Source organism: Danaus plexippus, chromosome Z (genome assembly GCF_018135715.1).
Source record: "Danaus plexippus chromosome Z, MEX_DaPlex, whole genome shotgun sequence".
In the NCBI taxonomy this organism is placed as follows: Eukaryota; Metazoa; Arthropoda; class Insecta; order Lepidoptera; family Nymphalidae; genus Danaus; species Danaus plexippus.
This window is the reverse complement of record NC_083559.1, coordinates 2989737-3002563: the sequence shown is the minus strand read 5'-3', so window position 1 is coordinate 3002563 and position 12827 is coordinate 2989737. Positions and strand designations below refer to the sequence as shown.

Genomic DNA, 12827 nt, shown 5'->3' with positions numbered 1-12827 from the left:
TTTGCATGTATTGGACGAAAACAAATATCAATCGAGGGTTTTTCTTAAACATTTGTTATTCCTATAAACATCTGTCATCGAAAATATAAAAATAAGTATATCTCTCTATAAGTAGAACTCGTAAAGAATGCTTATAAAGAAAAATATCAAAACAAACAATGTTTAAAAGTGAAAACAAAAAATGTTATATAAAAAAGTTTGGTAAACAAAACTCTTTGTAAAAAAATATTTAACTCACTCCGTCATACTAAATTGGCTTCTTTGGTTACTCTAACATGAGGTCAAGGCTGGCGTATTCACTGGTCTGCTTCGCAAATTTTTTTTCAAAACAAATGTTTATCCTAGCTCGTGGAATACTTTTTAGCAAAAACCATATTATTACATAATATTATTACAGATAGTGGCACGATTGCATAACTTTGTGAAATTATTATATTCATGGAAATACTTTAAGGGACCTTTTGAAGATATCTATTCTTGAAGGGGCTCGCTTGAAATAACCTTATAAAGAAAATACTAAAATAGAACAGAATCCTATTTGTTCAATATTGAACATTCGCCCACGTCTAAGAGATGACAGCTTGTTGTTGGCCTTTTACAGGATGTATCAAAATAACATCTAAGATATTCCACGTAAAATGAGCACTTTGGAATTATTGAAACGAAATTGTCTCACTTTTATTTTTAAAATTAAAATCTCAGACATAAATATAAACGTTATTAATTTACCTGATTATTATTTGTATTTAAACTTTTATTGATCGTTAGAGAACAAAATTGGATTATAGTGAAAATTCGAATAAACATTTATTTTTATATTATATATAACAAAGCCATAGAAGATAAGTTTTACACACACCTCCACAAAAGACAATCATCGTATTGTAAAACCATATTTTTAAGTGAAAAGTGCTAATAATACGTAGTTGTTTTAATTCCTTACAATATAATCGAAGGCTCGGGGCTGTTTAACATAGCTTTGTTTAACGTCAAAGATTAACACATCAAAGCTGGAATTTGGTAGATTATTTTTTATGAAGTAACCGATACATAACTTTTCTGGAGAATCTTTCTTTACTACAAAGAATGTTTGTGTGAATGAATAGCATTGCAAGCTGTTGTAATTAGAGATGATTTACTCTTTTAAACTTTGTTTTCAGAGTCGATGATTGTTGGCAATAAATTTTTACTGAATGTGTTACTTCACTGGATACCAGATGGGGAGCACAGCCGCGTTTTAGAGTTTGACCTTATGGTCATGAATGATCCTCAAAGAACAATTGCTATTTTTACATATATAGAAATAGTATTAAATAACATTTATATATTTTTAATAAAAATAGTTAGATACAAAGAATATAAAAAAATATATTTCTAACGGAACCGTAAGTGAACACTTAGTATCAAAGGATTTCACGTGGCTTAAGAAACGTTATAAAAATAGATGTCCCTGGAGTCCTAGATCGAAGACCCGATTTATTTTCCTCGATTCTAATCCACTGCACGCTTTCTCGAAGGAATTTTTAAAGTAGTTTCTGGTTATTTTTATAAGCAAAAAGATTTACGCTCCGCTGATTTAGATGTAAGATCGTCTTGGTAATGTTCTGACTTTAAACCATTTCGTCTCCTTTAATATTTCATCTGAGTCATCAAATAACATAAAAATAAATGAAACATCTCGCTGGAAAGTGTGGAAAAATGTTTTAACAAGCAGTCATTTTTCAATTGCAACATTTATCCACAGCTCTCATTTAAGATTCAAATACAAATTTTATGCTGTCATAATTCTAGTAAATTAAAGATTACATCGGTTTATAAAAGCCGAGAGTGCCTTTTGACCACAACATTGGTGAAAGCGTTGATATTATAACTCGTGATTAAAAAGCGTAAACTAAAGAGTTTTAACGAAGTGCCCTTAAGACGTCTACGTGAATCGCTTCTGACTCAATTATCGCGAAGTGGCTTCAAGTGAACTTGGTTGACTTTAATTCTAGTTTATAATTCTGATAAACATATTCAATTTATTTTAAGACATCAATTTTTAAATTATGATTTTTTTTATTTATTTTTAAAACACGTCATAAAAAATACATTCATAACGCAATCACGGCTTCATAATATTTCAATAACAAAATTATTATACGACTACAACTATACATGCCCAAGTCATAGAGATAACGGGATTAGAAATAGATATTAATTATAACATTATTTATGTAAGTGCACGTCAATAACAATTATTATCAAACGAGTAATGCACTTGAAATATAATTGCATACTACTTGATATAACGAACACATACTTCAATTTATATAACGAGATGTAAGAGCCAAGGATCAAATATTTAATCATGGCAGACTTATTTTTTTGCAATTTTTGCAATTTAATATAATATTTAATTCTTTCCTTATTTTTTTTGTTGTATCTTCACCATGGAAATGTCAGGCGAAAATATGATTGTATTGAAAGCAGTTAACAGGATAAAAGCTTCAAAACAAAGAGAAATTAAAACCAATACTGAAATCAAAACAAACATGCGGCTCGTTAAATTGCCGATTTTATTAAAATGCTAATGAATGTTTTAATTTATTTACTTTGTCAATCTTTTGATTCCAATGGAGTTATACATTATCGGAATGTTCGTCATAATTCATTTTGAATCCGCAATGATGTATATATAAGTGAAATAACAATAGATGTGTCCGTATCACAGTTAGGTAACGTGAAGAAATACTCCAGTGTGCTTTCGTTACAGGGGTAAGGGCTACCTGTGATGTAAATGTCTTCCACCGTCATAAATGCACGTGCCCAAAAAGTAAATTAAATTTTACGACACAAGCCCAGCGGTGTTCCGCAGGCGGCGGTATTTCTTTCGCCACGGCTGTTGCGTTGCGGTTGGCAATGGACCGGTCCAAAAATAAATTTTATTGTGTGTTCACCAAGGGCGCGTGCTGCGTACTGCAGCCGATAGTCCGGAATCTCTTTTATGAAGAGATTTTATAATTAATAAGACGACGGTAACGTTGTAAAGCTCACCGCGAATTGTTCCTGGTTTAAAATTTTATTATAAAGTTTGCACGTGACGTACGGCAGGCGATCAGAACGCTGCTCGTCGGCTTCTTTTTTGTTTGATATTTATATGTTTTATTTTTAGTAACGTGTTTTGTCGTACACGATAATTTATTAAAGCTTTTTTGTAAACGTTAGCAGTGAGTGTTTACAGAGCAAAGTAATCATAAATAAAAAAAAGTTTATGACAAAATAAATAAACGCTACGTCTCAAGTCACTTTTCACCCGTAATCCCTGTGTTGAAGAACCGGAAGCATATGTTGGAACTGATATTTTCAGACTGCATACTTTTCTGATTAAGAAACCTTGCGTCTTGGAACATGAATGGATCGTAACGACGAATGTTCATGCAGGCGAAAATATATTTCACTGCCATTATGAAAATATAAAACAATTGAGACTATTCGTTTTGCTGTTAACATAAAATTATATGTACACTCTCATGTTGTTCGTATGTTTCTAGAGCAGAGGCCTAGTATTTTGGCAGTGAGACATTACATGTCGTCACGAACAGAAATTCTCGACATTGCGTTTACAGAGATCAGCAAAACACCCAAGTTCAACTATTTATAAAGTGGTATTTTAAGGCGTCTATATTTGGTTCTTTTAAGAGTCTTAGTCCCAGAAAATGTTTTTCGGTGTGACCTACATTTACGATACGTCACTGTTTTGTCGTTAATTTGTGTGATTTAGTCCGGGCGATTTATTGCTTGTATACGGCAGTTGTATTCATTACCTCACCCAGATCTATCATAAAATAGTCTTCTTACGTTTTACAACGATAATCCAAATTTAAAGAACGTTAAAATTTATTTTCGTCATACAGAATCATTCTATAAGGATTGGAGAAACATAATACATTTAAAACTTTACTAACAACAAATGCACTATCGTTCTTTGAATAGCAAAAAACGTATAATAATGTATTTTATGACTCCTAAATAATAATTGATAATGAAAATAGTTACTGACAAAAATTTTGAAGGTCATTAATTTTCAAACATCAAATCATATCACATTCATAGAATGCGCAAAAAATATTTAACATCCACAATTTCAGTGTGCATTGTCCAACATAATTCTCGTGTAATAATAAAAGTGTGTAATGGTTATAAAATTTCCTGTCCACGAGAACAATTAACCGTGTTGGGCATTCCATTACAATTTACAGAACCTTTTAAGTAATTTTAAAACACCGACAAATGCTATTAAAATCCTCTGCGAAGTACTCGCGTTTTGTTTTATGTTGTAATTTAAGGTCATATATTGACGATTGCATTAAAAACATTTTGAATCATAATTGTTTTAGATGAAGCATTAACTATTGTTATAAGTTTGAATTGAGCGAGGAATAAAATTTATAAATAAAATGTTTGGTGAATTAAAAGAACCAATAGGTATATTGAAAAGAAATTAAAATTAATATGAAGAGTTGAGCAAAATATTTTTCCGATATGTGCTCTTGTTTTATTGACAATCATTTAAAAAAAATATTGCTCGCTTATAAGATTTTTTTTTATAGTTGAATATTGAATTTGATGAAATGGTTTCGCATATAAATTATTACAAAAGATTTTTAACTCTTTGTTGGTTTATTTTATTGTATATAAACATTATAACCTTATATGAGAATTTTTATAGTAAGACAAAACGAACAGCGCGTCATCTGTATCACCGTTTTGACAGACGAAAAGGTATTGGTTTTTCTGAATATACTTGCATTTGTCACGATCTGAAGATGTTCAGAATCGTATGACGTAGGAAGGATTTTAGAAATACATTTTTTAGTAAACAATAAATAAGAAATGTTTAATTCTCGCTTCTTAAATTTTTTTTTTTTTTTTTACGAACAAATGATTTGTCGTAGTTAACTAGCGACAGGATTATATTTTGATTTAAATTATTATAATTTATAATAACTAGACAGAAGAAACTGGAAAGTTCTCTTGGTAATTATAAATTTGCCAGCTACGCGGTATGCGCTTCAAATAACTCTCGGCGCCGTATATCTGCTTCCACTAAACGTTATATTTTTTGAAATTTTATCGACCGATGTGATTCTTTTTTTTTTAAATCACATGTGTCTTTAACGTATGAGAATTTGTTTTAATTCGTTACCCTTTATAAAAACTATTTTTTTATTTTTCATATTTTTTTTTTAATAAGGAATGTATAAATAAACTATAAAAATAGAAAATTTCTAAATTATTTAAAGTTTCAGAAAGCATTTTATGCAATGTTGGCTCATTTTTAAATATACACTGTTTGAAAAGTACTTTTCAATGGAAAGTTTTAATGCTCGTAGTATACTATTTAATCTTTCTTTATTTAGTTCCAAAGTTATTAATTCACATGCATTTATAATAAATTTCGTTGTTTATATTTTATTTCTGGTAATGGTTATTTTTTTAATTAACTATAAAGTTTCGAGCACACAAATCGAGGAATTTCTGTTTTATAGATTTTTAATCATGTTATAAAACAATAAAAATCAATCAGTTTGAGCCGTGATTTTATTCCAGGACTATAAAATTAAATTCGAAACGTAGTGTCAAAACAAAAATCCGATAAACCGTCTTGCAAATATATATGTCTTCACATTTTTTGCAACATTTAAGATTTCCCAAATTTATCTCTAATGTACATATATTATTGATTAGTAAGGTTTAAAACTACTGGCATAAAAGTCGACTAGTAAAGGGTGCAGAAGAGTATTTAAATTAAAAGAAAAAACATGAGCTACAAACTAACATTGACGAACTTTTCCATCACTCACTCATATCTTCAATTTAAAATAAACACAAATATTTTAATATTTATATAAACGATGAAACACAATATCCTTTTATGAGTTCGGAACAGTTTGTTCTGTAGTAAAGGAAAGAGAATCAGGAAGTATATCGGGTAACCGATTCAAACTGTTGAACTTCATAGGAAGCGGCAAAGTGACTTGAGAACTTTAACTGCTATGACCTAGTTTTAGGTATTATTATTGTTTTAGGTATTGTTATTCTGCTTCTAGTTGTTCTCGTGAGAGATTAGATTATGCTATAAATTAAGGTATTTCAGAAATAACTCATTTCTGTTACATTGTTACTAGAGAAAAAATGTATTTTTTTAACGAAATCTTTCTTATGAAGCTTCGGAACATTCTTAACCTAACATTGGATCAAGCCAAGAAGAAGAACCGAAATATATATATATATATATATATATATTGATAATAGAAGAGGACATAGTAATATAACAAACATTATATTAAACAGCAACCAATATTAGAAACTAGGTTATATATTCTGCTAGCAATTAAATGTCGCCAAACTCTATCACAATAACAAAATATTGAAGTCAATAATTTAGTTATAAACGATGGATGGCAAAATTAACTTAGCGAGAAGGCCGGGTTGCAATCAAGAGTTCTCTACCAACTTGATCGATCTAATAACTGTGTGTACAATTTAATTTTTAACATAAACAACGTTGTTACTGAACGTAGTAGCTTTTACAACTTTTTAATTTTTAAAAACACGGCAGTGCAACTTGTGAATTATACATACTATTAGTACTATTATCATTATATTTTTATAACGTAGAACATCACAATCTTTTAAATACGATGGTGATGGTATTAAAAAAAATAGTGATTTACAAAGTATGATACGGGTTGTACTGACTATGAAAATTATTATTTTTTATATATTTTCTTACGATCGAGTTCGTTGAAATGGTCTTTCTTCATTTCGCTATATTTTAGTATCGAGGCGACGTCGTTAAAATACGCCAGCCCATAAACAGTTCACGATCTTAGACTTTAACTGCACATACGCACTTAGTTTGATAATTCATTTACAACTAGGAGGTAACTTTGGGGAAAATTTTCATAACATTGTCGTAAATTTTATAATGTGTGTAGCGTTTGTCTAAATGCGTTTAAGCCGACTCTTTGGTGTTTATTATTTGCGGTAATAAGTGACGTTGACATAACTAGTTTACAGGAAGCCAATGAAAATTGTTTTAGCCTTTGAATAGCGCTAGACGTTTTACCATAATGGAACTGTCGTAATACAACTTTATTAGTTGAGCAAAAGCAATACAATGATTATGTCGTTAGGTACCAAGTATTAAATGTTATAGTTAATTGTAATTCGCAACTCACTTTGTGAAAATTACACTATTAATTTACGATCGGCTATAAATGTTTTGTGTGGATTTCAATTTCTGTGTAAACGTTAACAGCTGTTATTTATAGAACTATAATGAGGTAAAACATTTTACTAAAATTAATTACCGGCAATTCAAAGGAACCATTGAATCGCTTATTTACCCGCATTTAATATTATTTTTAATGTGGTTTTTATAATAATATTTTCACATATCGAATAATTTTATCCGTTTAATCGGTATTGGTTTGTGGTGTGCCAGAAATAAGATGAATCGCTTTCAAGAATATGTCTATCACAATATAAAAAATATAATTGAGCGCATATGGATTCTAAAAGCCACCCTCTCTATTTCGCTTTGCTGCATTCGGTAAGAGTCTCCTTAGTTTCTAGTAGCTAGTTAACTGCATCTACTTAAAAGGAAAACTCTTAGGAGTTTTCCTAGTAAGTGTTGTTAAGATTCGAAAGTTTCTTATTAAAATGTAATCAAGAATCACTCCCAGATAATTAACTAAATCTGGCTGTAAGAAATAAAATAATATCTAGGAAGATGGTCTTTGAGATCGAAGTTAATTTTTTAACGAAAATTGTTTTTCTTTTCTTAAAACCATAACGATTTTAAACTTGCAGCGAAAAAATAACACGTCTTTAAACAATAAAAAGAGCAGAAACTCGAACAGTCTAACAACTTTTTATCAAGTGATTCTGCTCATTGTAATGCAAAGCTTTTAAGAAATTGCAATACTTTTAGTTATCGGGCGGATATTTGATCTGTAGTCATAAAAAGTCTGTAGAAAATTATAAATGTATTTTTCTTTAACAAAAACTAATACTGCCATCGTATTGCACAAAGTACAGATAAGCATTTTTCTTCCTTCTAACAGATAACAAGCATCGTATTTCTGAAAATTGATAAGTCTACCTTTGTCTTTTAGACTCGTTTTTTTTTTGCTGGGGAAAGAGACTATTACATTTGTTTCTGTAATAGGTTCTGATTTGACGTAAAACGAAGAAGCGGTCTCGCTGCGAGAGTTCCCTCTCACATTTCGCCTATTATTTGCAGAACAAAACGTTCTCACGATCCTAGCCAAGTTTGATTACACTATTGGTAAGTAGGTGTCATCCCAGCTTTAAAAAATTGTTGGTGAGGACTTTAATAAAATGTAGACTATTTGTTAGAATTACAAGAAGACAAATTAAGTTAAGTAAGCGATTTTTTCTTTATCTTGCTTATTAAAGTTCTACAGATGCGGTATTTCTTATAAAGGTAGATATAGTAAAAAACCTCCACAATGCAAATACTTTTCTTGCAAAAGAGAAGCAACTGGGTAATTAGAACTACAGCTGATATAAAAAAATTAAGGACAATTGTAGTGCTAGCTGCTAATATTTCGCCATTCCTTATAATGTACTTATATATTTTAACTTTTTCGATATAGCTCATAAATTTTCAGCTGGAATGTTTGTCTATCAAACGTTGCCAAACTAATCCATCATTACCTTATACCATTGAATTACATTTTTCATGACAATCCTTAGTTTATCCGTAATTATTAGGAGAAATATTATTTTAATTTTCAACAATAAAGACGTGAACATTAATATGGATATGTTAAGTGTTCAATTATTAATGACATCTTTAATTTACGAATTGTTTTTATCAATTAAATTGATGTTCGCGATGAGTAGCTCCAGAACCTATGTTATATCCAGTATGAGCTTGAAAATTACAAATAAAGCTAAACACAAGACTTCTTTTAAAATATATATGTTAGAATTATAAAATCCATGTATACTATTACAGCATAACAATCTAGCTAGTTGAAAATGTTTCTCGAGCAATAATTTTAAACGTTCCAAGACTTCCACAACAAAGGCAGTACATAATTAAAGTTGAGGCGAAGGAAACTGCAACTCTATATTCTGACCTCCTGTTTATTGTTTTGGTAAGACAAATACTTGTAAGGGATAATAATAATTTATTATAATATAAGTATTTCATATAAAAAAGATACAGACTTCAAATAATTTAAAATTTCCTGTATACTAAAAATGAAATTATCTGCTCAAGAAGTAATCAGCATCAAAGATTTCGAATATCAAAACACTTGTAACTTATAAGGTGGAAATAAAAAATGCACTTATCATTAGAAGAAGAAAGTTTTTTACTTACAGTTAATAAAAACTCATATCATGCAGGGTTAAATTATTTTTAATAACTACGTTATTTTAAATATTGTTCAAAGACTTCTCGTTGCTATGTTACCACTAAATTTCTTTTTGTCATTGTTTAAAACGTACATCAAATATTTTGTTTTATATACAAATATAGAATAGTACCAAATTGTTATTTATATATTTTTTAAGACTTACATTGATCACGACCCTCTCGCAGAAGTCGTGGTCATGTTGTATCGGTTCAAATGTTACCACGCCGCCCTGTGGCGGCCGGCCCTGCTCCTCTTCTTGACTGCACAATTTCGGCAGCGACCTGTGGGAATAACAAATCATAGGTTTAAGCCTCTATATAAAGTTGTATATTTGATATCCCAAAACTGTATGCAGTGAAAACGATTTATGGCTTTTGAAACTTGAATTTAAACTATCCATAGTTACATTGAAGTTTCCTAACATTTACTCGGCTTCAGGTACTGTGAAAATTCAATATACTGCGGTCTACCCGTAGCTTTAACTAAATGTCGAGTTTCTGCGTCGGATGTTAGTATAACTTGCTATGAACGTGGCCATAGTTTGTTAACTAAATAACCGATATAGCTGAAGCTCTCATTAGGCACTGTTTACACATATTTCTCTTGTTTTAATGCCCCGTATTGTAGATAATAATATATTTTCATGCATTTATTAGATATAAAATACATTTCAAATTTATCATGTTATAATGATATACTAAATTAGTGAAACGTATTGATGTTCGTACGGAAAATTATCAACAATTTGTACTTAATAAATAGATTCATCACAATATTTTAAGTTACATTATCTATTTAATAACAGACTAAAAATAAAAGTCACGTAAATGTTCTTTGATTACTTACAAAAAAAAAATTATATAAAATTATTGCCATACTAAAAAAATATATATAAGCTCATAATATCGCTATTACATCAACATCATGTACTCAAACTGATGATTAGAATATATATTGGAATCGTTAAAATGGCAATGAAACTTCATTTAACATACATTAACCATCAACGCTGATTTACATCTTGTTTAAGTAATTAAATCTTAATTGTCTAATCGATAAGTTACATTAAATTATAAATAGATTGATAGAACGCTGAGTCTTTAATCTGAACTAGGTCGCTTTAAAAACGACAGATTCATACACAAGTCTATTTCAATGCTTTCGTAACATATTAGAAATAATATATATTTCATGCTGTTCAGAATATATGACACGTGGGTGTTAACATCAGTTGTAGACATCATATGAAAAACACGATATTTATTCATAGATTTATTTCATTCGATCCTTATAGGTTCTATTGTTGTTGTGTTATGTAGACATTTTTCATCAATATAAAATTCATTAGAATAATCTAACAATGCGCCTATGTTTTTCATTTCGATGAACCAAGTGCTTCATTTAACTTGATAGTATAAATTTCCAAGCGTAATGTTTGTCGTAGTTTACGGGCTTATTGTAACTGATTGACCAGAATTTACTAAGAGCGTATGAGAAACAAAAAATAGTCTCACTACCGCCAGATGGTCGCGTTCACGTTAATGATATCTAGAATATAATGACCGTGTAAAAGTATTTTATGTTCATTATAATATGCTCGTTATATAATAACTGGAGCAGATCACATTTGTTCATAACTATTTTAGTACGGATTATTCAACCGGTTACATATCAGATCCATTCATATATCTTGAATAACATTATTTAAAGGTTATAAATTTTCGTCTTCTAAAATAAAGCAACATATCCAATTTATTGGTGTGTCTAAAAATACAGAACGATATTAAATCGACGTCATTCGATTTTGGACTTTCGGAACCAAATAAACAGATATTGCAATATCGTTTTAAAGGGATGTGAATTTTACCGCGGTTGGTTCATTCACGGAGTATAGAAGGTACGTCATGTCAATCACGCTTTAATTTCACATACCGCCAGTGGATTGTCGCCTCACATTTTGTTTTAAACGTTTCCGTTCTGGCTGTTCGAATTCCAAAAAAAAAAAAAAGATATTCCTGTTGAACAAAAATTACACGATTATAGAAAGAATTTGAAGGAACATAAATTTTTACTGAAGACCTAAATATATAATAAGACCTCTGGAATTCTATAGTGACATAACATTTAGAATGGTTATGAAAATACATTTTATAAATTCTAATTAATATTTAATTTATTTATATAATTAATATTCACAAAGAGCAATTCTTAGGAAGAATTCATGTGGGATGTATTTATTTCCCGCCTTTTTTCTGTTAGTGGAGAAGGTACTAAATAACTGAACAATCTGAAATACTTATGGCAGTGAGATCTTAAGCTTCTTAAAGCCTTCTTTAAAGTTTTTCTAATTCCTTTCTTACTCTCGACAGCGTTCTCTCAACAACACACTGGGATGTTCGACCGAGAATCTCGCCAGCTGGATTTTCCAGAGCTTTTCAAAGAGATTACATTTTTCTGCTATTCGAATAACTTTTTGCATCGGATTCATTTCAATTCCATAGGGATGGTTTAAAGGCTAATTGAATTCGTTGTTTCCAACTCGAGTGATTCAATTAAGGACATATTTTTTAATCTACATGCTAAAAAAAAATTATCATTTTTTCTAGTTTTCAAAAATGGGTGGGCGTTTCATTCATATTGTTTATTATCATCTAATCAGGCTATAAATAAATAAGCAATAACTTCGTCTTAATATGTAGGCGGTATATATAGAACAATCCCGAAACGAGACAATAGCTTCCTAAGTTTAACGAAATCTTTCCGGATTTCGTATTATTGAGACGATCAATACTCCGCTTGAACACACAGCTGATCTGCGCGAAACACAAATCACTGTGTCATGTTTTATATAATTTATTTAATATGTCGACTCGACGCCATGGTTATATTAATATAGTGACAGCGAATAGTGCGATGTTTATTTTAAACAACTTTAACCACTCAATCCACAGACCGCCGAGAAGTTTGCAATGTCACCGATCACCTATTTACAGAGCTGTGGTTGTCTCTCTCTATGTTCTATCTGTCAGAAGTATAGTATACTAGTTTTTTAATCTACATCAAAGGAAATGCATGTGACGTGTGGAAAGCATTTGCTCGCAAATGTAAAATGTGGAATGGAATGATTTAAGTGAGTGGCATTCGTGTTGAGCACCTCCAAGTCGTCTACGACTTAGTCGAAGTACTCTTTCACATTTTTCATTGTGATTTCAATTATATATATTTGTTCTATTTTATTTCTACCAAAAATAAACTTATATCAAAACTGATTATAGTGTTAATTATATTAAAAAACTACGTGCTACCCATTACAATATTTAGTTGTTTGTTTTTGCTGGCTGTATATGTATTATTTACAATAAAATTTCGCTATAGAAATAAATAATG

General features: G+C 30.1%; 1 protein-coding gene across 3 annotated transcripts in view; it reads right to left on the bottom strand.

Moving 5' to 3' along the window:
* Window positions 1-12827, bottom strand: part of LOC116777282 (potassium voltage-gated channel protein Shaker) — a 123420-nt gene that overhangs the window by 16947 nt on the left and 93646 nt on the right. For all 3 annotated transcript variants that reach the window (XM_061526019.1, XM_061526020.1, XM_061526018.1), the window contains one exon: window positions 9604-9721. In XM_061526019.1, the coding sequence (XP_061382003.1) occupies window positions 9604-9721 (118 nt within the window). The remainder of the gene's footprint in view (window positions 1-9603; window positions 9722-12827) is intronic.